This window comes from Eriocheir sinensis, chromosome 6 (genome assembly GCF_024679095.1).
Source record: "Eriocheir sinensis breed Jianghai 21 chromosome 6, ASM2467909v1, whole genome shotgun sequence".
NCBI classification, from domain to species: Eukaryota; Metazoa; Arthropoda; class Malacostraca; order Decapoda; family Varunidae; genus Eriocheir; species Eriocheir sinensis.
Genome location: NC_066514.1, coordinates 11790366 through 11814390, shown reverse-complemented (window position 1 = coordinate 11814390; position 24025 = coordinate 11790366). Strand labels below are relative to the sequence as shown.

Sequence of the window (24025 nt, the reverse complement as noted above, 5' to 3'; positions counted from 1 at the left end):
CTGAGTGAAGACGACAATGAATATGATGTACAATACGTCAGCGATTGTGATAAATTAAGGTTTTTGAGATGTGGGGAGTGAGGGTTAAGTGTATATTATGATTACAAGGGCTCTTACTGTGTTGGTTGCTGGGTTTGTAACTCGAACTCCATTCGAGCCGAAGCACTGAGATTAGTTACTTGTTGATTAGTTACAGGTTGGCAGTCGCGAGACACTCACCTCTGCTGATAAGGCCGGAAGCAAGGGGACTGATGTCATCGGCGAAATCGCATGCAGCCTTTTTTTTATTTAATTAAACCTAACGTGATACCACCAAGCCTAGAATTACACTCGTAACTAGTCCTGGCACCACCAGGAGCCTGTGACATATGTATACTCCTCCAATTTGTCTGCTGTGTTTACATAGCGATATACCACTGGGGGTTTGAATTGTTTGGTTATTTCTCTCTTCAGGCCTTCTACCTCTAATACTCTATTCCTTACAAACTTGGACTTTACTTTGGGTTCCTTTGTAATAAACCAATTTAGGACAACCTGGGGGCCAACAAAGATCTTGATGAATTGGAATTTTATATCACTGTAGGCTTTTAATATTACTGGTAAACATTTAAAGGCTAAAATTACACCCATCAATTCTAGAGTAGGTATGCTATGCTCATATATCTTATTTAGATGAGCTACCTTTGCCTTAGAAAAGAGGTATGAGGCCTTATTATTTTCATTCAGAGCATAGGCTACAAAGCCATAGGACTCTACTGAGCTATCACTAAAGATATGCAGTCGGTGGCTGAGGGAGGCGGTGGCTGAATGGATAGCGTGACGGCCCCGCGTTCAGAAGGACACAAGTTCAATCCCCGACCGGTGCCACCAAGCTGGGATTTTTCAGCCGCCGCCGAGTGGCTTAAAACTACCCACATGCTGTCCAGAAGACCACCTATCAACCCGTAGTCTAGATTCTAGGATTAAAGATGAGCTCCGGGAGGGCAACATGAGCCAATGCAAGATGGCGCCACTATTAAACACTCGCCTGCGCCAGAACGGGCTGGGCCGACCATAAGGCCCCACCGTGAAGAAGCCTTGGACCTACCATCAAGAATTCAGGATCCACCGGGAAGAAGCCTACCGGCGCAATAGGCCACGAGGTAAAAAAAAAAAAAAAGTCCATCAGAATTTTGCTCATTGAGCGCTTGTCTGGGGAAGGAACGTTCAGACAAGATTTCAAATTCTCTGCTCAAACGTTTAATTTCATTAGTTATTTCTTGGGGTAGTTTTTCATCCCAGACAACATCTAGCTCCCATATTTTTTCTCATCAGGATTCTACCTCTTATTGTGACAGGAAATACTATATTTAATGGATCAAATACCTTGGATGTTTGAGACAAAAGTTTTCTTTTAGTATCTGCCTCAGAGTCTATTTTACATGGGTCCAGACTCGTAGTATCCTATGTTACATTGTCTCTCTCGAGACTTTATCCTCTTCACAAGTGTGCTCTACTAGTCTGCCATCTGAAGCCATTTGGTCTCTCAATGCAGTTGGATTTGAGTTCCAAGACCTTAATATAAATCCACCTTGGCTCATCCTTTCAAATGCTAGATTATACAAGTCTTTCATTTCAGTGAGGTCATTGCCAGTGATTAGTAAATTGTCTACATAAATAAATATTAGTTAGTATTTGCTTGCATTTGTCTTCTGGAAATATTTCAGCAAGATATTTAGTATGGAAGTTGACGAAGTCCTCGTATAACCAAAAACTATACTTTTATAACGATAAGCTACCAGTTTGTCTCCTCTCTTCCAGAAGAAGCAAGATCTGTTCTGGTCAGCTTCATTCTTTAATTTGACCACTAAGAATGCTTGCTTTATATCACTAAGCATTACTGTTTTATTTGTTCTGAAGTAAAAAAGGCAATTTTAGGATAGAACCCATTAAGTTTTTTCCAGGAATAGGCAGCCTCAGGACAATTCCTTATTAGTTTTCAAAAAACAATAGAAGACAAGTCTTATTTTGCCTCTTTTCAAGGACTTTATCACAGATTTACCCTGATTGTTGCTCAAAAAAATAAATACTGTGCTCATAGGGGCTGCTTTGTGAATTAATACCGGACAGGAACCACCTAGAAGTTCCTTCCATTTTACAAATGACATATACTGGAGGATATCGATACCTTACAGCATGTCTACTGTTATTATTTCACGGCCCGGTAGCTCAGGGGTAGAGCGTCTGGCTCACAACCAGAAGGACTGGGGTTCGATTCCCCGGCCGGGTGAAAATAAGTTGGGTTTATCTTCTTTCACGTGTAGCCCCTGTTCACCTAGCAGTGCGTAGGTACGCAACGTTAGGCGAGGAGTTGTGACCTCGTTGTCGCGGTGTATTGTGTGTGAGTGGTCTCAGTCCTACCCAAAGATCGGTACTACGAGCTATGTGCTCTTCCGTAGGGGAACGGCTGGCTGTCTCGAGAGAGACCCGCAGCAGACCAAGAGAAGAGGTTTTGTTTTTTCATAAAAGGTCTCATCTAAAATCCAATGTTCTTATGTTTGAAGTGATTAATAACTTCATTCATTCCTGGGACTTCAAATGTTATATTTGGAGTTCTATCCACTAACAATGGGACAAAAACTAATTTATTTTTTTCTAGTTTTATCCCCGTGGACATCTGTTTGAATTATCTAGTCTCTTGGCCAAGGTATGTGCCTACTTCACATTCCAAGACATGTAGTTCATTTACATCCTGGCATATATCTTTAGCAGCTGTTTCCGATATATAAGACCTTTGGCTACCTGTGTATATTAAGCATCTCACTTTCCTACTTTTTTTTCCATTCCTTAATATTTATGTCATAGTAGGAAGCAACTTTGATGAATCAAGGCTTCTTTGAGCCAGACACAAACTTACGCTGGTCTTCGATTTGGGGTTTGATTGGTTATTCTGCGAAGGACACGGAGGAGTGGCGTGTTCTCTCTTTTTACATAAATGACATGCGAACTTTAATTTATTTTGCTTGCCGTAGCAAGCAGATTCTACATGTCCTGAACCGGCACACCTTGTACACACACTCAGAAAACTATCGTTACAGTGGGGTCCGACGAATTTCACGCTGAGCAACCCGGTAATCTCGGTAGGGTTGGTAAGACTGGGATCACCCCCACCACCTCAGCTCTGCTGGGGGGAGCAGGACAGAGGGATAGAGAGGGAAGGAGACAGTGATATACCAGATATCACCATAATATTAACGGAGTGATTTGAGTGCCACTTGTTTAAGCTTTTTATTCACAAATTATTAAACAATAATGCTCATATGATAAACGTAACAGCGGTGGGTAGAAGTATTCTCCCATGTCAAAGACAAAAACAACCATCAACTCATGTCAGATATAGTTAAGTTCATAATGTGCCATCCAGGAACTAATGCTTCCACTGAACGTGTCTTTTCTTTCATGAACAAGTTGTGGGCATCTGATAAAAAACACAACTTCATATTGCAACGCTAATAGCATTACTGCTAAGAAATATAAAGTTTAAACAGAGTTGCATGGCCTTCTGCAGGTTGTTTCAATCTACTCCTGGGCTACCCTTTTCTCTTGTGCTGCCTCAATGCCTGATAAAAAGTAGGAACTTTGCACGCTTTTTAAGTTGACGAATAAGGAATTTGGCGCGGCCGTTTTGAATTGCCGAAATTAGCCGTCTCTGGAGAAGAGTAATTTATTAAATAGCTTGCATGCAGGAATTAATTTGTCTAACATGTTGGTATAATGACTCGCCGAGAATTATGAGAGAATTAATCTTATTGGGTGTATTCCACGATTGTTTCGAGACAAGCGAATACCATGACTCGAGTAGTGCATGTTATACTAATGAAACCAATGCCAACGTTATCTTACCATTTGGGTAATAAGTCAAGTTTATAAATACATTATTAATCTATCATAAGGGTTAGCTAAGTTTTACGTATCAGTCAGTGGGATTCACTCTGATATCCGAATCCTGAGTGACTCATCACCGCAAGGTGTTTATCATTTTACCTCTTCACTTGTGTGTGAGGTGTTAAAGCATAATTTCATCACCCCAAACACTACAATATTATAGCTACATAGAACACAGATCAATTAACTTCGACTAAGACTCCACCTGTGTGTTTCATGAAGCGTTACTGTGTCAGCTCAAATTCTACTGCTTCATTTACGAGTCCCGCTCACTTGGTTCAGGCAAGTGAACCCACACCCAACACACGCAGTGATACCAACATAAGTAGCCTGTTCTCAATGGTTTCGTCCTTGGTGTCAGTTTGTATCGTGCTGAATGTGTAACGATAGTTTTTTGAGTGTGTGTACACATGGACAAATCTCTAAGTCTTTCGACTTTATCTTCAAACTTAGGGAACTTATAACATTTTCCCAGAGAATGCCCTTTTTGGTCACAAAGCTTACAAATTGATATTTGAGGCTTATTAAAATACTCAAAATTATGTATTGTGCTCTTGCCTTCTTTATCATCTTTAACTTTACTTGGACTTTCAGGTTTAGCACATTTGCTTGAAGGCTTAAAGTTGGGTTTATCAAAGGTCTTTCTCCTGACCGGTGCAGTGTTAATTAGAGTTTTCATTGCCTCGTTACTATTGGCAAAAATGTCAGTTAAGGAAGGATAATTGTTGGACAACCTATGAACCAACTCTTTCTTTAAAGCCACTGGTAGTTTGTTAAAAACAATGTGGCTAATCAATGAGTGTCCAGCAGTTTCTTCTGTTAGTAGGTCAACATCATGAGCCTTTAACTCATGTAAGACCTAATTTCATTTAAATATACTTTAACAAGTGTAATCAAAGCCAAATTCCTCAGACGGTGCTGCTTGTAAAATGTTCTGGTAAGTTTCATTTATGATGTATTTCACATTTAGAAACTCTTGTTTGAGCATCTGGGTAGCCAAGTTGTAGTTGGCATCCGTGATGGTCAAGTGTTTAACAACGGATAGAGCATAATCTCTCAAGTACCTGTATTGGTATGATTGTTTTGCGGAGTCAGAGAAGTTTTTTTCCTGGAACCGATAACAGTATTAAACTGTGTTAGGAAGGTACTGAAGGCAAATTTATCTTTCTCCTTTCCTGTAAAGGTTCCGCACTGTAGGGGAGGTGGGTTCTCTTTGAGCATTCACGTAATATTGATCCAAGTCTGAGCTGATTCGCACAGAGTAATTTACTTGAGAATCCAGTTCATCATAAAAGTATGTCTCATCATGAACACCCAAATCATGCAATTCCATGAGGTCATTAATTTCTTTGTCATAATTCTTGATTGATATTTTGTTCTTGCTCCGCTTCAATCTCCTTTTAACTGTTTTTGCAAAAAGAGGGGGTCAATTGTAAAGCCTCATTCAACTCATTTAACTTACTGATGTTAACGGTGACCTTGCGTTTATGAACACTCTTCTGTCTACGCAATGAATTAATTAGTACTTTGGGATCAACCTCCTCACTCAGACTTTCCATACTTGTTCCAGACATAATTAAAAATGTAAAAATATGCTTACCAATAAAATTTACTTAAAATTACCTACAATAATTCCTCTAATCATTCATTACGGAGTGTGTAACGAGCCTGCAGTCCCCCGGACTCGAATACAACGACCCTGGTAACATTCAATTAAATGAGACCGAAGCCCCCGTACCGAATCCAAAGCACTATCCGTGGCCGAGAGCGGGCTTCGCTCCTTCCAGAATGGTAACTACCATTCCGGGATTGAGGTGCTTAATTAAAGCATCAATTCCCCCGGGATGCTTAGGTAGCACTAGTAGTCCCCATCGTCCAATGTCAGAGTCATCCCGGCCGCCGCACGAGAACTTTCTCGAACGAGTGGCTGACTAAGCGAACCACTCACGTACCTCGTTTGCGCGGCTGACCTTAAGTATTTACTTTAAACAAGGCGGCAATTAATTAAATGGAGGTGGCCTTTTGTGAGGAGAAGTTAATTCAACAACTTGAGTTTAGTGGCAGCGAACGCCGATCGCCGGCGTGGTGCTGCCGGGCCGGTTTGCTTACACTTAAGTCTGATTTACTGCTCGGTAATTACCACTTTATTTACTCTGAAAAATGTTGCTAGTTTTATAGCAACGCGTTAGGACCGAACTCACACTTGGCCAACTTACCTCTAAGTTAATGTTCGATCTCCCCGCTAAGCACTCACTAACAGTTAACTACTACAACAGGGCCCCTGCAAAGAATTTAACCTGTGAATGACTTATATGAAGATGTTGAGGGGTTTCAGAGTAAGTAGTCCGAAACCAGTCGGCCCTGTGTGAGACCGATCCCTTGTAGAAATAGGTTGTAGTTATGACCGAGGTACTGCGACACGGGACTTGGGAGGTCTTAACTGACTGTCGGGCACTGAGCAACTATGTTCGCCAAGAAAGCGGGCGGGTACTGGTTGCCAACTCTTTATTACCGGAACGACCCCAGATTTTCTCGGTCGCGCTCGTTTTCTTTGTTAATAATACTTAGTTTTGCTAGCGAATTACGCTCACTTCCCAAACAACCCTTAATTCCTAACAAAGAATGACAGATAGTTCTACAGTAAGAGCTGAGTCTAGAGCAGGCAAAGTTACGGAAAGGAAAAAAAGTCTGGAAAGACAGCTCCAAATCCAACGCCAGCTGCGGATTTGGAGCCGTACCCGTATACTGGTACAACTGTGGAGTGACTAGCTGTGTGGGACAGGAAAAGCTGTCGAGCAGCTCCCCCTGAGATGCTCCCTTTGTTAAAGTTAAAGTGCCGACAGAAATGTGTATTTGAAAACTCCCACGGTGTGATGGGGGGTACCTGATATATTGCTATGGGGAAGTATGGTAGTGAGAGGTCCCCAGTGACATTCCGGACACGGAAACCAAAGGGACGAGGCAAGAGAAGTTTGTTTCTATATAATGAATCTAGATTGGTGTTTAAGGCAATGGTGTATGCAGGGTTAGTAGGTTGGCGTTGTAGTCTGTACCAGTATGAAATTAGAAGTCCATCTCTATGTAAGTCCTAAGGTGACACTTCCGCGTCAACTAGACGGCTTGATATGGGGGGTGATCTAAAGGCACCTGTTGTCAGTCAGACTGCAGCGTGATGGACTGCATCAAGAGTGCAGAGGCGGGCGGTTGTTGCCGATGTATAAACTTCGCAGCCGTAGGACAGTCTTGACCCGACGAGTGCCTGATAAAGGCGTAGGAGTACTGTGCGGTCAGCGATCCATGAAGTGCATGACAGAGCACGAAAGAGATCGAGCGATCTCATGCACTGTGTTTTTAAGGCTTCTAGGTGTGGAAGCCATGTGAGGCTCCTGTTGAAGACTTGTGTTCTTCAACAACGGGTGAACCGCACATGATGAGATCAGGGTCTGGATGATTGTCTCTGAGGCGACAAAATTGCATGGCAACCGACTTGGAAGGTGAAAATCGGAACCTTTGTTCCTCCGGCCATCTGGATGTCCTGTCGATGGCATGTTACAGCCTTCGCTCTGCAGTGGACATCCGAGACGACGAGTACCAGATTGCCAAGTCATCAACATAGAGGGAGGATGACACCCCTTCAGGGAGCGATGTTGTATTATCATTTATGGCTACGGCGAAGAGGGTGACACTCAGGACGCTTCCTTGGGTGACTCCTTCCTGCTGTTCATAGGATAATGAGTAGGACGTACCAACTCTGACGCGAAAGGTCCGTTCTCAAAGAAATCCTCTAATAAATTTTGGAAGGCGTCCACGGTGACTAATGTCATGGGACTGTTTTAGTATCCCATATCTCCATGTCGTGTCGTAAGCCTTCTTGAGTTCAAAGAAGATGCACAGCATTTGTTGTCTGTTTGCAAGCGAGCGGCAGAAAGCTGACTCAAGGCGTACAAGTGCGTTTAATATTGATCTCATCCTCCGAAACCCTGACTGGTAAGGAGACAGGTGATCATTGCTCTCAAGATGGTGTACTAGACGAAATTTTCCATCTTCTCCAAGAGTATGCATAGGCAGGATATTAGAGCAATGGGTCGGTAGGGTAAGGGCTGTAAACCATCCTTCCCAGGTTTACGAATGGGAAGGACAATGACTTTGCACCACCCACTTGGTATGATGCCTGTGTGACAAACTGAGTTGTATATGTATATTTGGAGCAGCAGGGGCGTGGTGGCAGGACTAAGGTGTTGGATCATGGCATATGGGATGTAATCAGAACCTGGCGAGGTGTCGTTGCAGAGGGAAAGAGGTGATTGTAGTTACCGCATGGAGAAGGGAACGTTGTATATTACGGTGTTGAGGGACGAAAAGTCTGCCAGGCGTCTCTCCTGTTCTTCCATGTGACGGCGTACTTCAGGAGGTCTAGAGTCCCACTGAGACACAGCAACAAATGACGTCGGCGACTTCGGCGCTCATTGATATTATGTTATTGTTGATTTTAAGTGCAGGTGGTGGTCTTGATGAAAACTTTCCTGCTGTTTTTTGTACCCTCTTCCACACCTGTGTCATCTGCGTCTGTGAAATAAGTGAGGTTACATAAAAGGCAAATGAGGATCGTCGTGCTTCTTTCGGTCTCCGGCGTGCTTCTGTCCGTGTTTTTTCGTAGGCGATATGGTTGAACTCTGTCCTATGCCTCTTGTAACGGCTGAAGGCCCGGCGACGGCAAGCCACTGTCTGCTTGCACTCGTTACACCACCATGGCACAGGACGGCGTAATAAATTTCCCGTTGTGTCTGGGATTGTAAGTTCTCCCGTCCGGTGAATATGTGCCATGAAAAGGGAACTGCATCCTCGGTTGTCTCAAAGTCAGCGACTGTTGTCTCTGTGTGAGTCATGGTTTGAAAAAGCTCCCAGTCCGCTCGCATTAATTCCCAACGCGGTAATCGAGGTGACGGTTGGAAGGTGGAATGGAGGATGAAGATGGTCGCTGCCATGTAGATCCTCTAATATATCCCACCTGAAGTCCAGATATGCATCGGGGGAACTGAGTTATAGGTCAATAATTGAGTGAGTGTCAGTTTGCATATGGTAGTGTGTTTGATGACTGGTGTTCAGTATGCAGAGGTAAAAGTCTTCGATTACGGGTGCAACAGTGGCTCCTATTGGGTTGTTGATGTTATACTCCCATAGTGTATGTCGCCTGTTAAAATCCCCAACTATTAAGAAGGGTGAGGGCAACTGGCGTACCAGTGTCCGAAGGTCTTGCCGATTGATTGGTGTACTGGGTGGAAGATACATAGTACACAGAGTGTAGGTGCGTGTTATATGAATTTGAGCAGCATCGGCCTGTAATGAAGTGTTAAGAGAGAGCGGAGTATGTGCCATGTTATTGGAGATGAAGAGAAAAGTACCTCTTCATTGAGCTTGTGTGGGATCTGCTGGCGAGTTTATGGTACCGCAATTGCGTGGAGGAGTATGGGCCTATGCTCCTAATATTGTCTCTTGGAGACATAGACTCTGTGGCTGGATGTTATTATTTAGAGGCTCGAATTCTTTCCAGATTCTTCGCAACCCGTAGCAGTCCCACTGTTTGATCTTGAATTTTTTTTTTCGCACCCCCCTCGGAGAGGGACCTCCCTGTTATAACACCATTTCTTCGTTGGGGGGTTGGTCCAGCTCTATTGTACGTTCTTTTTCGGCCCAATGGCAGTGTGACTGGATGTGTGAATGCTTAATTATACCCCGGCCTTCTACTCCTGCCGGTGGCTTTCTCACCCCGAAGCGGGCGCTGGAGAAGGCACTTTAGCAGGAGGAGTGTCCCCAAGGGACTCCTCACTGCTCGTGCGCTTCTGCTGATGGGGCTCGCTACGGAAACAGCAGGCGTCTGGAGGGGTGAGGGAACCTTTTCAGGCAAAATTGAGGTTGTGGGCGGAACAGACTTGGCAGTGGTAGTACGGTGATGGGCATGGGCATTAGGGAGGCGACATATGTCATTCCGGGGCTGGACACATGTTGAGGGCAAAGGACACCCTTTCCTGGATGCGTTTATTTAGTACTTTCCTCTCAAATCGGAAGCGCTCACATTCTTTTGATGAGGCAGGATGAGGCTCACCACAGTGGTAACAGCGGACAGGGTCAGGGCAGTCGTTATCGTGGTTATCCATGCCACAAGATACACATAGTGTTGCAAGGCTGTTTTTCAAGCGACGACAGGTCTGGGTTACGTGACCATACGCTTGAGAGTGAGAGCATCTTCTGGGGTTTGGGACACAGGGCTTTACACTAAGATTTAGCCACGCCAGCTTGACAGTCTTGGGCAGTACTAATCGGTTAAAGGTAATGAACAAGCTCCTGTCCACTTGTGGCATGATCTTGGGCTCACGGCCGTCAGCCTTGACAAGAGAAGGGTGTACTTAAAGTATATCCAGGCCGTTTATCGAGCAGCCATCCACAGACTTAACTACAAAGTACTATTCATATGAAACAGGTTAATACATGCCAGGCATAACTTCTATTTAGGAGACTAGGGAGCCCCCAAGCTTACGTGAACCAATCCGTGGACATTTTGATCGCACGGACTTGTCTAGGGCAGACCCTCTAGTGGGTAACGGCCTCCCAGAGGCACCACCAGGAGCCGTGGAGGACTCAAAGGTGGTGATAAGAGAGGGCCGTGTAGAAGTATCCAGGGACAGGCGGACGCAAGGAAGAGAGAGAGGCCGGGGCAGAGTGGTGATTGTACTCACACACTATAGGTAACAATTCACTTCCCCACACCCCCACCCACCACGGAGCCCAGCAAGGGGAGGCTGGATGGGGCCAGGCAGCATCCAACAGCCTCAGGGGTAATGGGGAAATATACGCGGCCACTGCCAGGCATTAATAGCGGCCGCGGAACCGATGCTCCGGCCGTCATGACACTGACCTTTTGACCATAGCCGATCGATCCAGTGTGGCCACACTGAACCACCCGTCTTATCCCAACCTTAACACCAACGAAGCGTGTTGCCCAATGAGGACAACTACAACCCGCCCCGCGGTGAGCTCACCTCCAAGATGAGAGGGCACGGCGAGTATACGGGACGCCACGCACGGCAAACACGTGGGAGACATTAATATCCTTCCCCTAGGCCAGATAGTCAGATAATAGAGGGCACATTCGATCCAGTAGGTCTCCCCTACCGATGATGAAGGGGGAGCTCTTCGTCTACGAGGTCAATTAACCCCGAACCCAACCGAGGCAGGCAGGCTACCAGAGTAGGTGGCGCCCTTCACACCCACTCAAGCCCCGTCACCACGACAAGGTGACTTTGACAGGGCCTGATGGTCGGTCCAGCTCCGTCAGGGTGCAGGCAAGCGTTCATAGCGCCAGCACATCTATTCTTGTCTCATGATGCCCACAGGAGCTCATTCTTGATTTTTCTTGGACAGTTCCTGTAGAGTGCGGGTTGATAGGTGGTCCTCAGGACAGCATGTGGGTAGTCTTAGGCCACTCGGCGGTGACTGAAAAATCCCAGGTGGAAGCGGCAGACTCGAACCAACATCATCCAGGACGCGGCACGTTAACCACTCAGCCACCGACTCCCCATATTATTACTGTTATCATTGTCATTTTCACTATTATTTCTAATAATAATGCTTTTGCGCTGGACATTTTTTCAAAAACCTTTGATGGGGTCTGGCTCACATATTTGCTTTCCAAACTACCCTCCTACAGTTTCTTTCCTTCTCTCTGTACCTTTATCTCCAGTTTCCTTTCTGACCGTTCTATTTCTGCTGTGGTAGACGGTCACTGTTCTTCCACTAAACCTATTAACATTGGTGACCCGCAGGGTTCTGTCCTATCACCCACTCTCTTTCTGTTGTTCATTGATCATCTTCTTTCCAAAACAAACTGTCCTATCCATTCTTACGCCGATGACTCTACTCTGCATTACTCAACAATTTTAATAGAAGACCCACCCAACAGGAACTAAACGATTCCAGGCTGGAGGCAGCAGAACGCTTAGCCTCAGACTTTTATTATTATTTCCGATTAGGGCAAGAAGAACCTGGTGTCCTTTAACGCCTCAAAAACACAGTTTCTCCACCTATCCACTCGACACAATCTTCCAAACAACTATCCCCTATTCTTTGACAACACTCAGCTTTCACCTTCTTCAACACTAAACATCTTCGGTCTATCCTTAACTCAAAATCTCCACTGGAAACTTCATATCTCTTCTCTTACTAAATCACCTTCCTCGAGGCTAGAGCGTTCTGTACCGTCGCCGCCAGTTCTCCCACGCACAGTTGCTATCCATTTACAGGGGTCTTGTCCGCCCTCGTATGGAGTATGAATCTCATGTGTGGGGGGGCTCCACTTACACAGCTCTCCTGGACAGAGTGGAGTCTAAGGCTCTTCGTCACATCAGCTCTCCTCCTCATTCTGAAAGTCTTCTACCTCTTAAAGTCCGCCGCCATATTGCCTCTCTTTCTATCTTCTATCGATATTTTCATGCTGACTGCTCTTCTGAATTTGCTAACTGCATGCCTCCCCTCCCCCTGCGGCCCCGCTGCACACGACTTTCTACTCATGGTCATACCTGTGCTGGCCAAACCCCTTATGCAAGAGTTGACCAGCATCTTCATTCTTCCAACCCTTACACTAGTTAACTCTGGAACAGCCTTCCTTCGTCTATATTTCCTCCTGCCTTTGACTTGAATTATTTCAAGAGGAGTATACCAAGACACCTCTCCTCCTGAAATTAACCTCTCTTTTGACCGCTCACAACTTTTGTCTCTGTAGGAACAGCGATTAGTGGGCTTTTTTATTTACACCTTTTTTTGTTACCCTTGAGCTGTTTCTTTAGCTGTAAAATAAAATATAATTGTTTTTTATGTAAACATTATTTGTATTGTCATTACTGCTGTTATTCCAATTGCTACTTGCATATCTTCAGTTTGAGGTCATGTTAGCATATGGATAACTTTCCTTGGGTATATAGCATTTTTTTAAAGTTTCCACGCCCTCAAAAACATTACTCACAATGTCAGTCATGATGTTTCGGCTCGAGGGACCGTAGCTAATATAGTTGAAATTTTATTTTTGTAAAAGTTTATCTTAAATGTTTGTTGTCAATAAACCTTTACTTACTTAGTTACGTACGTACGTACGTACACACACACACACACACACACACACACACACACACACACCGCTCCGGTAACTCGGTAGTAAAGCTCACGGTCCGGCAGGCGGAGGTTCCAACCCCGCTCAGGCCCGGGATTTTTCCGCTGACAAGGAGCGGTTACTGTCCTCCTTTGAGCAAGGGGGAGGGTGTGTGTGGTATGTAAAGGTCCCAGCAATATCCAGAGATCGACCGATGAGCCTTGCTCCAACCCGGATGACACTGCTGGCGATGACGAGCCCAGCTCGTGATTAGGCAATTGTGAATTACACACACACACACACACACACACACACACACACACACACACACACACACACACACATGTCCACCAGTTACATTCCACATCCATCCACTTTTAATTTGTGTACAAATAACAATGTGAATGTAAATCTTTATTTTTCGTTACAGGTAGCTAATGGCTGGGAGGTATACGCGAGCCACCTGTATGCTGAGCCACCGGTGAAAAGGATCGCTTTCTGGAGGAATCAAAAAGGAGGAAGACAGGAAATAAGAGCAAACACGACATTGAAAATTTGCCAAGGAGAAAAAGCGAGCACAGAAAAGACAAGAGGAAAAGAGAAAAGAGAAAAAAATGCTAAAATTAAACTCTTCCCTAGCAGACTGACGCATCTGAGAGGAGCAGAGCTAAAGGTATGATGAATCATATCGTTTTTTTTTTTTAAGTACTACCGATTGTATCAGTTTAAAATACGAGATTTCTAATTACAATAAATGTTTCATTCTTCAAATCCTCCGCCCGTTCCATCACTTTAACCTTTGTTTTTGACGTTACATTTACCATGCTTTTCTAAACTAGTTCCCAGTTTTGTGGGCTCCTTCTATCCTCGTTCTCACTGTTGCATCGCCCTCTCTTGCTCCTTTCTTTGATATTTAAATCCTTCATACTTTTTTAGGGGTAACGGGCAGAGTACTAGTGGTTGCTTAGGTAGAAGCGAGGGCAGGTGCTCAAGTGGGTCTCTGACGCGAACCCCTCGCTCCAGGAACGTCATCACATTCGTTGCTGACGTCACTTCTGCCGACTCCGTAGCTCCTGCTTCACAGCTGTAATTTCCCACAACCAGTTCACCCCAACAATGAAATAACCCCAAGAAATACCCAACAAGAAGATCCACTCCACCAGAGGGCCAAGGACAACAACACCCTGTCTGAGATCACTTCTTTCGTGTGTTTTGGTGGACTCCCGCTACTGCTTCCCAGCAGCTGCTGCGGAGAGCAACATCGAGGTCCAGTTTACCCTATGACATTTGGGTTCTCGGTGTTTGGACTTAGCCTGTAGACTTTGATGAAATTCAACTCGACCGGCTGGGCCCCTCTGGTCAGTGGGACTCATTTTTGCGCATGCGCAGTGCCTCTGGTGTGACGTCATGGATATGTCACTCCTGCCATAGTAGTGAGGCTTCCATACTCTCACGCTCCCTACGTCCGTCATGGAGCCATCGGGGCCCGTCTCCCTTGTGGATCTTGATGCTGACTTGGCGCTGAGCGACGAGGATGCAATTGATCACGACGACTGGCCGCCACCGCTTTCTTGCAAGCCAGGTTTCCCTCTCCGGCAAGCGCCCCATATCCCACGACTCGGATAGTAACAGTGAGCCGTCTTCCCCTGCTGCTAAGGCCTCTAAGCAGAATGGGTCGTCTGACTCTCAGCACGCCATATCAGCCCAGAACAGCAGCCCTACCCCGCCCCCACCTCTCATGGATTCCACGCGCGATGCCCCGTTACTGAGCGCCTCTCACCTACTAGCCTTCGCCCCTAGGGTTGACAACCCGACAGTAGATCTCAAGCTTCGTTGGTTGTCCGAAGTCACCCGAAATTTTCAACTTGACCGTGACCAGGCTGAAGTCAAGATGGCAGCCATAACGTCTCGCTTCGTATACGTCTCCCGCCGCCGCACGGATGCCTTCGACAGCGTAACGAGTGGGGAGTTTCTGTCCCTCACCCTCGAGCTCCAAGACTCTCCAGAAAGGCCTCGCAAGTTTCCCACGTACCTTCTAGCTCGTTACCCTGTCTGTGCTGACCCTGCCTTGGCCATGGAGTTGCCGGGCATCTACTCAGCTCTCGCCGATTTTACCAGAATGGCTCTCCCCTCCCCCGCCTGGTCGTCACCTGGAGCCTTCCTGAACCACCGCCCCCGAGTGTCACCTTCAGCTTCCTTCCGTGCCTGCCACCCTGTGAGCTTCGCAGGATGCAGGACGACCGACCATGGTGCTTCCGATGCTGTAGCCTCGGCCACATATCCCGGTACTGTTCCGCGGCTGAGCGTTGCGCATGGTGCTCTGGCCCTCACGATTCACGCACCTGCCCACACCGCAACCGTCCATCGGATTATATTGCTTCTGACTCCGCCTCCACTCAGCCACAGCCCCCGCCTCCGGACACGTCGCTCTGGAAATGTCCCCGATGTCATCAAGCAGGAGTGAACGTCTGGCATGGGTGCGCGAGACGCCAGCCCAATGCGGCCCCTGCTGCCTTGCGCCCGACTCACCCAGCGCCGCAGCCACCACCAAGCCTCCCTGCCGCTCCTCGTGGTTCGCCCGCCACCTCTAACTCCCCGCAAGTGACTGCACTTCGGGACGCTGTTGCCTCTCTCAAAACTCAGGTTTCTGCTTTCAATGCACGTTTTGAGGCACTTACAACTTGCCTAAACACCTTAGTTGCCAAGCAGGCCACGCTCGAGACGACCTTGAATTCATTGGTTGAGTCTCAACAAGTCGTCATAGCTTCCATCGCTACAATTACGGAGAAGCTGAGCTCCGTGACCCCACTCCTCACCAGCCTGCCTGCTCTTGCCAGGGACCCTCCCTCACCTAGCGCGGCACCCGGCCGTGCCCGCGCAACTGCCACTTCGTCATCTGCCCGCCGTCCTCCTAAAGGCCATGCTCGATAATCTGGTTGATCTCCATGTCATCTCGTGGAATGCCTGCGGGATCGCGAATTGGGCAAAGCTTACTGCACTTAAGGAATATGTGCACCGTCACCACCCGGACGTCATCTTCATCCAGGAGGTATTTGTTGGCCACGCTCTACCTGTGGTGGAGGCACCCTCGCTCAGCGGCTACGTGTCCTATGTTCATCGGGCTCGACACGGATTTGCTGCCTATTTTGACTCCTCTGTTCAGCATCGTTTCCTTCAGAACTCTGTGGACGGTGACACAAACTTCCAGCTTTTTGAGGTCACTGTTGGGGCGGGCACCATACGGATATGCAACGTGTACTCTGCACCGGGCAGGATGGATCCTAATATTCTTCCAGCTCCTACCATTCGTGGCATGGTGTACATGGGGGACTTCAACGCTAGACACCCTGCCCTAGGAGACCTCACTGGCACTGTCAATCGCAACGGGACTCATCGCCGGTACTTATAAAAGTTCATAGCGCTATGAATTTTTCATAAACCTTCAAAATGGCGGATATTTTTCATAAATATTTCATAAGCAGTTCATAAGCCTTAAGAAAAATTCATAAGCGTTAAGAAAAATTCATATGGTAAGACAGCGCGAGAGGTGTCATACGAGCTTATGAAATTTTCATAGGTACAAAGGACTGACTCTTCAACGGGTCACATGTACATGAAGGTTAAGATCAAGATCAAGGCATCATGGCTGGACAACAACAACAAGCCCGTGTACGTCAGCCAAGGGAATTTCGAGAAAGGAGAGACGTCCTGAATGAACTGAGTGATACAGAACTGATCAGAAGGTACCGACTTGATCGTGCTGGCATTGTTTTTGTGACAGACTTGGTGAGGCCCGTGTTACTGAGACCAACGGCGACCAACAAGGCTCTCACTCCCGAGCATAAAGTTTTAATAACCTTAAGGTACCTAGCGACGGGGAAAATGCAGCTCTGTAATGGTGATGACTTGGGAGTGTCCCAACAGACAGTGAGCAGGGTCATCACGGAAACACTGGACGCCCTAAGTGCCCCACACATACTGAAAAGATTTATAAAGTTTCCCGCCAATCAAGATCTCCAGCAAAAAAAGACAGAATTCAGGGACGTTGCTGGCTTTCCTGAAGTGGTTGGTGTTATTGATGGAACTCACATCAGAATTATGAGACCAAGACAGTTTGAGGCAGAATATGTAAACCGCAAGAGATACCATAGTATAAATGTGCAGGTGGTTTTCGATGCCAAATACAAGATTACTGACTTAGAAGCGAAGTGGCCAGGCTCAGTTCATGATGCACGCATTTTGAATGAAAGTGGGCTCAAGAGGATGTTCGAGACTCGTGCTGTTCCAGCTGGATGCCATCTGCTTGGGGACAGTGGAAACGGTAACAAAACTTGGCTGCTGACACCATATCTGCGACCTCAGCATGAATACCAGCTAGCCTACAATAGGTAAGATATGAAATAATCTGCATTTCGTAAAACTATATGATGAACTGCAATAGCTTCTTGATATGATTTGGATAAACAACGTATATTACAAACAAAATATTTGCCTGGCAAATTTGCAGTTTATGACCCCACACCCTATTTTGATTTTCAGTTTCCCTAAGAATAACAAACATGGGGACCTAATGGGAGTTTGTGATTTTAGGTGGGGGAATGCAAAATCGGGCACTCTTGCCAGTCTCGCAGTGTTACAACTTTCAGCAATCTAACCTAAACAGTATTATGTAAAAGAATTTTATTTCTACTTTTCAGAGCTCACAAGAAAACACGGAGTATTGTGGAGAGAGGAATTGGCCAGTGGAAGCGAAGATTTCATGTTCTCCACAGTGAAATTCGTGTAACTCCCCCAGGGAAAGTATGTAAGATTATTTTTGTCTGCGCTATGTTGCACAACATATGCAAAGACAGAAATATTCAAATACTTTTGGAGGGTGGTGAAGAACATGGCCAACCACAAGCAGAGGACAACATCCAGATGGCTGCCGGAGAGGAAAATGACGACAATGGTGGTCATGCCGAGCCGCTCCCTGCAGGTCAAGACCGTGATGGATTGCGGTACAGGGACGAGTTTGTCAGACGCTATTTCAAGTAAGTTATATTAATGGAACTAATTTTAAACCCCAAAACTAATGGTATTATTACAGTGTGTTCCCTGTCTCACTGTTGCATTTCTCACCCTCATACTGGGTTAGTTCTCACCATTCTATAAATTTCTTACCCCTATAAACTGCTAGAAACGCCGTTACTGATTTTTTTTTAATTAGAGATTTCCTTATGGGCGACGCGCTCAGCCTGTGTCCCGGCGCATTACCGAGCCTTGGGCCAAGTGCACCATGGAAAATGGTCTCCAATGACATTTGACTCTAACCTAGGCTAGGCCTTCCGATAGATTATAGTCAAATGTCTTCCGGCGTAGGTTATTAGTATTAGAAAACACGCCGAAACATGATGCGCGGCAACCCTTTTCATTAGCTTAAAATTGAAAAAAATTAGTTGTGAAAACAAAGGTTAGCAGAATCATTCAAAACACACAAATATACCAAGAAAATATATTCACTTCATAATTTGCGAGACAGGAGAGACACTGGAATTTTAATTACCAAACTAACAATCATGCTAAAACCACTGTTGTACATTTGGGAAGTACTAGTATTCAATAATGTGTAGTATAATTGAATCATTTCCTTGTAATTTTAGCAATCACTTGCCCTACAAAATCTTATTTTAGCTATGTCTTTTTTTTCAGTGTTGAACTGTGAGGAACTTCAATGTACAATCGTGCCAGAAAAAACTGTGTAAGTAGAGGAATTTAATAGAAAGACAAGTTTAAGCAATCATATTTATTTATCATATTTATTTTGTATTTTGGTTCCACTTATCACACACTTGTGCAATTTTTTCCATTGCCATCCTAACTGCTCTTTGCGCTTGGATTTGTTCCTCCAGTAGCTGAAGCTCAAGTTTCCTTTTTTTTTTTTTATGTTGCAGCTCCTCCTCATCTACCATGAAGACTGTTCCGTCTTCCGAGGCAGAGGGAAGCAGCACACTGGTGACTTCTGTGGCAGGGGCAGAGGGAGCAGGCACGCTGGAAATCACCTCAGCAGCAGCAGCAAATAAGGCGGGCAGATCTTGGGTAGCACCCTCCAAGAGCGACGCTGGGCCAGTTTCTGCATGACTGGTTAACTCACTCATGCAGACACTAAGGAAAAAAAGTTTAAATTATTGATAAGTCTAATTGTACAGTGCTCGCAAAAAGTTTAGGACGCGCCTATCAGCCGAACGCAGGTCGCTAGGGAACTCACGCATTATAAGAAAAGAGCTGAAAAAATCGTTACAATGTAGCGAAAATGCTTTGCTTTGTCTTTGCAACGTTGGTCGAGTCTCCCGCTAAGTAGTGACAACACTGAAAATGAGCTGCCAGTTAGTTTTTAAAAATTTAAGTAGTGAAGAAATAACCTTTCCACCCCAGCCCGCTCCACGAGTGACGCTTTGAAATTATGTGTATCTACAGATTGTGTTGTGAACTGCGGATTTAATATTGGGAAATATGAACAATTATCACATGATATACTTGCAATGATAGTTGCTTTGCATAAGGCTGGGCAGCAAACCAAGGAGATCTTGATACAACTCGGTGTGAGTGAGTGTTCTCTGAGGAAGAACGTTGCCAGGTTTCACCAGCGTGGCGGCGAGGAAACACCCACTCAAAAACCTCGGTCTGTCCACCCTTATAAGGTCTTATAACGGCCGTGGAGCGGGCTGGGGTGGAAAGGTTATTTCTTCACTACTTAAATTTTTAAAAACTAACTGGCAGCTCATTTTCAGTGTTGTCACTACTTAGCGGGAGACTCGACCAACGTTGCAAAGACAAAGCAAAGCATTTTCGCTACATTGTAACGATTTTTTCAGCTCTTTTCTTATAATGCGTGAGTTTCCTAGCGACCTGCGCTCGTCTGATCGGCGCGGCCTAAACTTTTTGCGAGCACTGTAAGCTATGTTAAGTCTGATACACATTGAGTAAAAATGCAGCCTCAACTTTCTTTCTAATACTCCCCAGTGAATCAAGAAAGAGTTCTGGGGGGCAGCATGAGCTAAACATAACAGGCACCAATTTAAACAAATTCCTTATGCCATGACGAGCTTCATGAGACTACCATGCCCTTAAAAATAAACAAATAAATTATTCAACAAATACATAAAAGAAAACTACAGGCACTATAGGTTGACTTGAAATAAATAAGTAAAGTTACTACACTCGTTCCCTCGGCACAGACTTCCAGATAGCTATTCACACTTCTTTGACACTCAGTTGTCTCCCTCTCATAGATGAAACAAAATCTAATCAGTCCAGAAAATATTCCACAACATAATGAAAATAAATTTATAAAACTTTAAACACAATCTAATCATACTAAAACAAATATCCAACACCATAATTAAAATATATTCTTAATCAATTGAAAAAAAAAATACACTTGTCTAACAGTACCTGCTGCTCGTCCCTTCAAGTGGATCGTCGTGGAGACTAGGAGCACCAGCTATGCCCGTTATGGTGACATTTTCTTATCCCAAAATATCTGCCACCAGCTCTTCAAGAGGGTCAATGGGGGGATGAGGAGAGCCACCACCTGGAAGTTAAAATACAGTTTTGCTAAGCCCAAAATTGAAAAACAAAAGAAAAGAGAAAAAAAGTATAAGGTTTATTCCACACATGCCTTTTTCTTTTCTTACTGTCCACTTACTCCATACTGAATGACCTTAAATGCCCAATCAAAGTAGTTTACAGTATATATATATATATATATATATATATATATATATATATATATATATATATATATATATATATATATATATATATATATATATATATATATATATATATATATATATATATATATATATATATATATATATATATATATATATATATATATATATATATATATATATATATATATATATATATATATATATATATATATATATATATATATATATATATATATATATATATATATATATGAGGTTCTAATGGTTCAGCTTGATGAGTTCTTGGCAGACAGGTAAAATTGACCGCTATGAGAAGGGAGAACTTGTAGTTTTATCAAAAATAGACCAAAACTAAGGTGCCATGACGAGCTTCATGAGACTACCATGCCCTTAAAAATAAACAAATAAATTATTCAACAAATACATAAAAGAAAACTACAGGCACTATAGGTTGACTTGAAATAAATAAGTAAAGTTACTACACTCGTTCCCTCGGCACAGACTTCCAGATAGCTATTCACACTTCTTTGACACTCAGTTGTCTCCCTCTCATAGATGAAACAAAATCTAATCAGTCCAGAAAATATTCCACAACATAATGAAAATAAATTTATAAAACTTTAAACACAATCTAATCATACTAAAACAAATATCCAACACCATAATTAAAATATATTCTTAATCAATTGAAAAAAAAATACACTTGTCTAACAGTACCTGCTGCTCGTCCCTTCAAGTGGATCGTCGTGGAGACTAGGAGCACCAGCTATGCCCGTTATGGTGACATTTTCTTTTCCCAAAATATCTGCCACCAGCTCTTCAAGAGGGTCAATGGGGGGATGAGGAGAGCCACCACCTGGAAGTTAAAATACAGTTTTGCTAAGCCCAAAATTGAAAAACAAAAGAAAAGAGAAAAAAAGTATAAGGTTTATTCCACACATGCCTTTTTCTTTTCTTACTGTCCACTTACTCCATACTGAATGACCTTAAATGCCCAATCAAAGTAGTTTACGAGTGGTGTGGAGTATATACTATGCATATATATATATATATATATATATATATATACATATATACATATATATATATATATATATATATATATATATATATATATATATATATATATATATATATATATATGAGGTTCTAATGGTTCAGCTTGATGAGTTCTTGGCAGACAGGTAAAATTGACCGCTGTGAGAAGGGAGAACTTGTAGTTTTATCAAAAATAGACCAAAACTAAGGTGCCGGAGTTGTACTGGACCTTTACCCTAACTTTACATGGTGTTCTACAGTTAAGTATGAAGTACCCCAATTTAAGAAAAAAATATATATTTTCTGGAAAAGCTAAATCTGAAGAACCATGCGCCAGGAATACTCATTTCTCTTACCTGTTGCAGCAAAGTCCTTTCTGACTTGACTCAGCTTGGGCCGTGCTGTGACAAGGATGGTGTGCCATCGCTTTTGGCACTCCTTCGTTGTCCTCTGCCCTGCAGGAAAGGCTTGCTGGAGTTTGCTCCTTATGTCCTCCCATGCCTTCTGCTTGGTTTGATGGGTGCACCCATCCTCGCTGAAGCTCTGCCTGAGAACACGAGCGTGGTCTCTGTAGAGCTGAAGCAAATATAAGGACTCGTCCATAGTCCAGTTCGGCTTCCTTGTCCTCTTCTTTGATGGGGTTGAGGCAGCAGCTACAGGGTCATCCATGGCGTCAAGAAACGAAAAGGCGTGCGGCGTGTGGCTCACTGGCTGACTGGCTGAGCGAATGTTTACCTCCGGCGGAGCGCCGTTGCTAAGGCTACAGTTTGTTTTGGACAATAACCTTATTTACTGCGAAGATATAGTGAAATTATTGCTTAATTAATATGGAAATGTGTTTTTTATGTCTATTTCCATATCTTCAGTGCTTCTATATCACTTAATAGAAAAAAATTGTATGCAGGGTTCCCACACTTGTCGGCGATCACGAAATCACCCATAGCTATGAACGTTATAGCTATGAAAGGGATATGAAACTTTCATAGTGCTTATGAAAAAAAATTATGAAACTTTCATAGTTATTACCAGATTTACGACTGAAATTTATGAAATTTTATAAGTACTACATTCGTCGCAATCGGCTGACTCGATGGGACACTGCTGGCGCTACCCACGCTCGGGGCGGTGTACTAGATCACATCCTTACCTGTGGACTCGTGGCGTCCCAGGTCAGGTGCTCATCGGTTCCGGCACTCTTTTCTGACCACATTGCTCTCAGTGTCCATTATTACTCCGTTCCTGCCACACATACTCCAGCTCAAACCCGCTCTCGCATTACAATCCCACCCAAGTACCGTCCTACTTTCATTTCTTACATGTCTAGTCAACTTCCTACATTTGACCTCCACTGCCCTGAAAAGTTATATTCTTCACTTGTCAATGCCACGCACGCCTTCTATACTCGCTACGTCAGTAAGCCACCCATTAGGCGTCGCTCTGCTGCCCCCACCTGGATCCTGGATGACCGCATCGCTCTGGCGGAGAGGAAGGCGACGAAGGTCGGCCTCGTCTTTCAGCAACGCTCATGTCCCGATACTCTACACCAGTATCAGCTGTCAAGGGATGACTTGGTTGCCCTGCAGCGTTGTGTGCAGACAGACTCGTGGCACAAACTCACTGACAGCATCAACCATCAAGCGAGTGTTGCCTCCATGTGGCAACTTATCAACAAAGTTGTGAAAAAGAAAACCCCTAGTGCCCTCCACCACAGCACTGCTCACTACGCACAAGATCTTATCGATGAATGGTCAACACAGTCTCGCGTCACCAACCTCCCAGCGCACGTGCAAGCCGCTCTCTCCGCCCAGGATAATTACCGTGCACTCCGTCTCACCGCTGGCTTGCTGAACAGGGATGAAGAGGATGATGTAGCTATAACGGACAACAAGCTGCGAGGTGCCCTCGCCAGGGGTAAGGCAACATCACCAGGGTATGATGGCATTACCTATGCAGTTTTGCGGGCTCTCCTGGACGTCCCTAGCAACCCCCTCCTCCGGCTGTACACCCTCTGTCTCCGCCTCAGTAACGTGCCGTGCTGGCTGTGCTGTGTTCTCCACCAATCTGGAGCCTCCGTTCGGGGGTTGGGCAGGGCTTCGTCTCCCGAATTCGTCTAGTTCTACGTACTGTGAGCTCCATGGACTCTTGGATGCTGTCACTTTGTTATCGTGGAGCAGACTCAACGGCCTCATCATTTGTGACTCAAAAT

The 24025-nt window shown here is 44.7% G+C and overlaps 1 protein-coding gene and 1 long non-coding RNA gene across 2 annotated transcripts; one reads left to right on the top strand and one right to left on the bottom strand.

Moving 5' to 3' along the window:
- The first annotated feature begins 17381 nt into the window (after positions 1-17381).
- Positions 17382-20265, top strand: LOC126989569 (uncharacterized). The gene is made up of 4 exons (XR_007743464.1): positions 17382-17451; positions 17761-18096; positions 18755-18803; positions 18997-20265. It is a non-coding gene; the product is annotated as an uncharacterized LOC126989569 (long non-coding RNA).
- A 306-nt stretch (positions 20266-20571) lies between these two features.
- Positions 20572-22905, bottom strand: LOC126987015 (uncharacterized). Its single transcript, XM_050843653.1, has 2 exons — positions 22176-22905; positions 20572-20636 (listed from the first exon to the last, which is right to left on the bottom strand). Exons 1-2 carry the CDS (start codon positions 22486-22488, stop codon positions 20572-20574), a joined length of 378 nt encoding a protein of 125 aa, XP_050699610.1. The 5' UTR covers positions 22489-22905.
- Positions 22906-24025: the final 1120 nt, after the last annotated feature.

Bases quoted from the DNA above. Each gene is read 5' to 3' on its own strand.
- LOC126987015 (XM_050843653.1), bottom strand. From the start codon at position 22,488: ATGGATGACCCTGTAGCTGCTGCCTCAACCCCATCAAAGAAGAGGACA. The intron at 20,637-22,175 runs GTAAGAGAAATG...TTTAACTTCCAG, and splicing joins AAAGGACTTTGCTGCAACAG to GTGGTGGCTCTCCTCATCCC.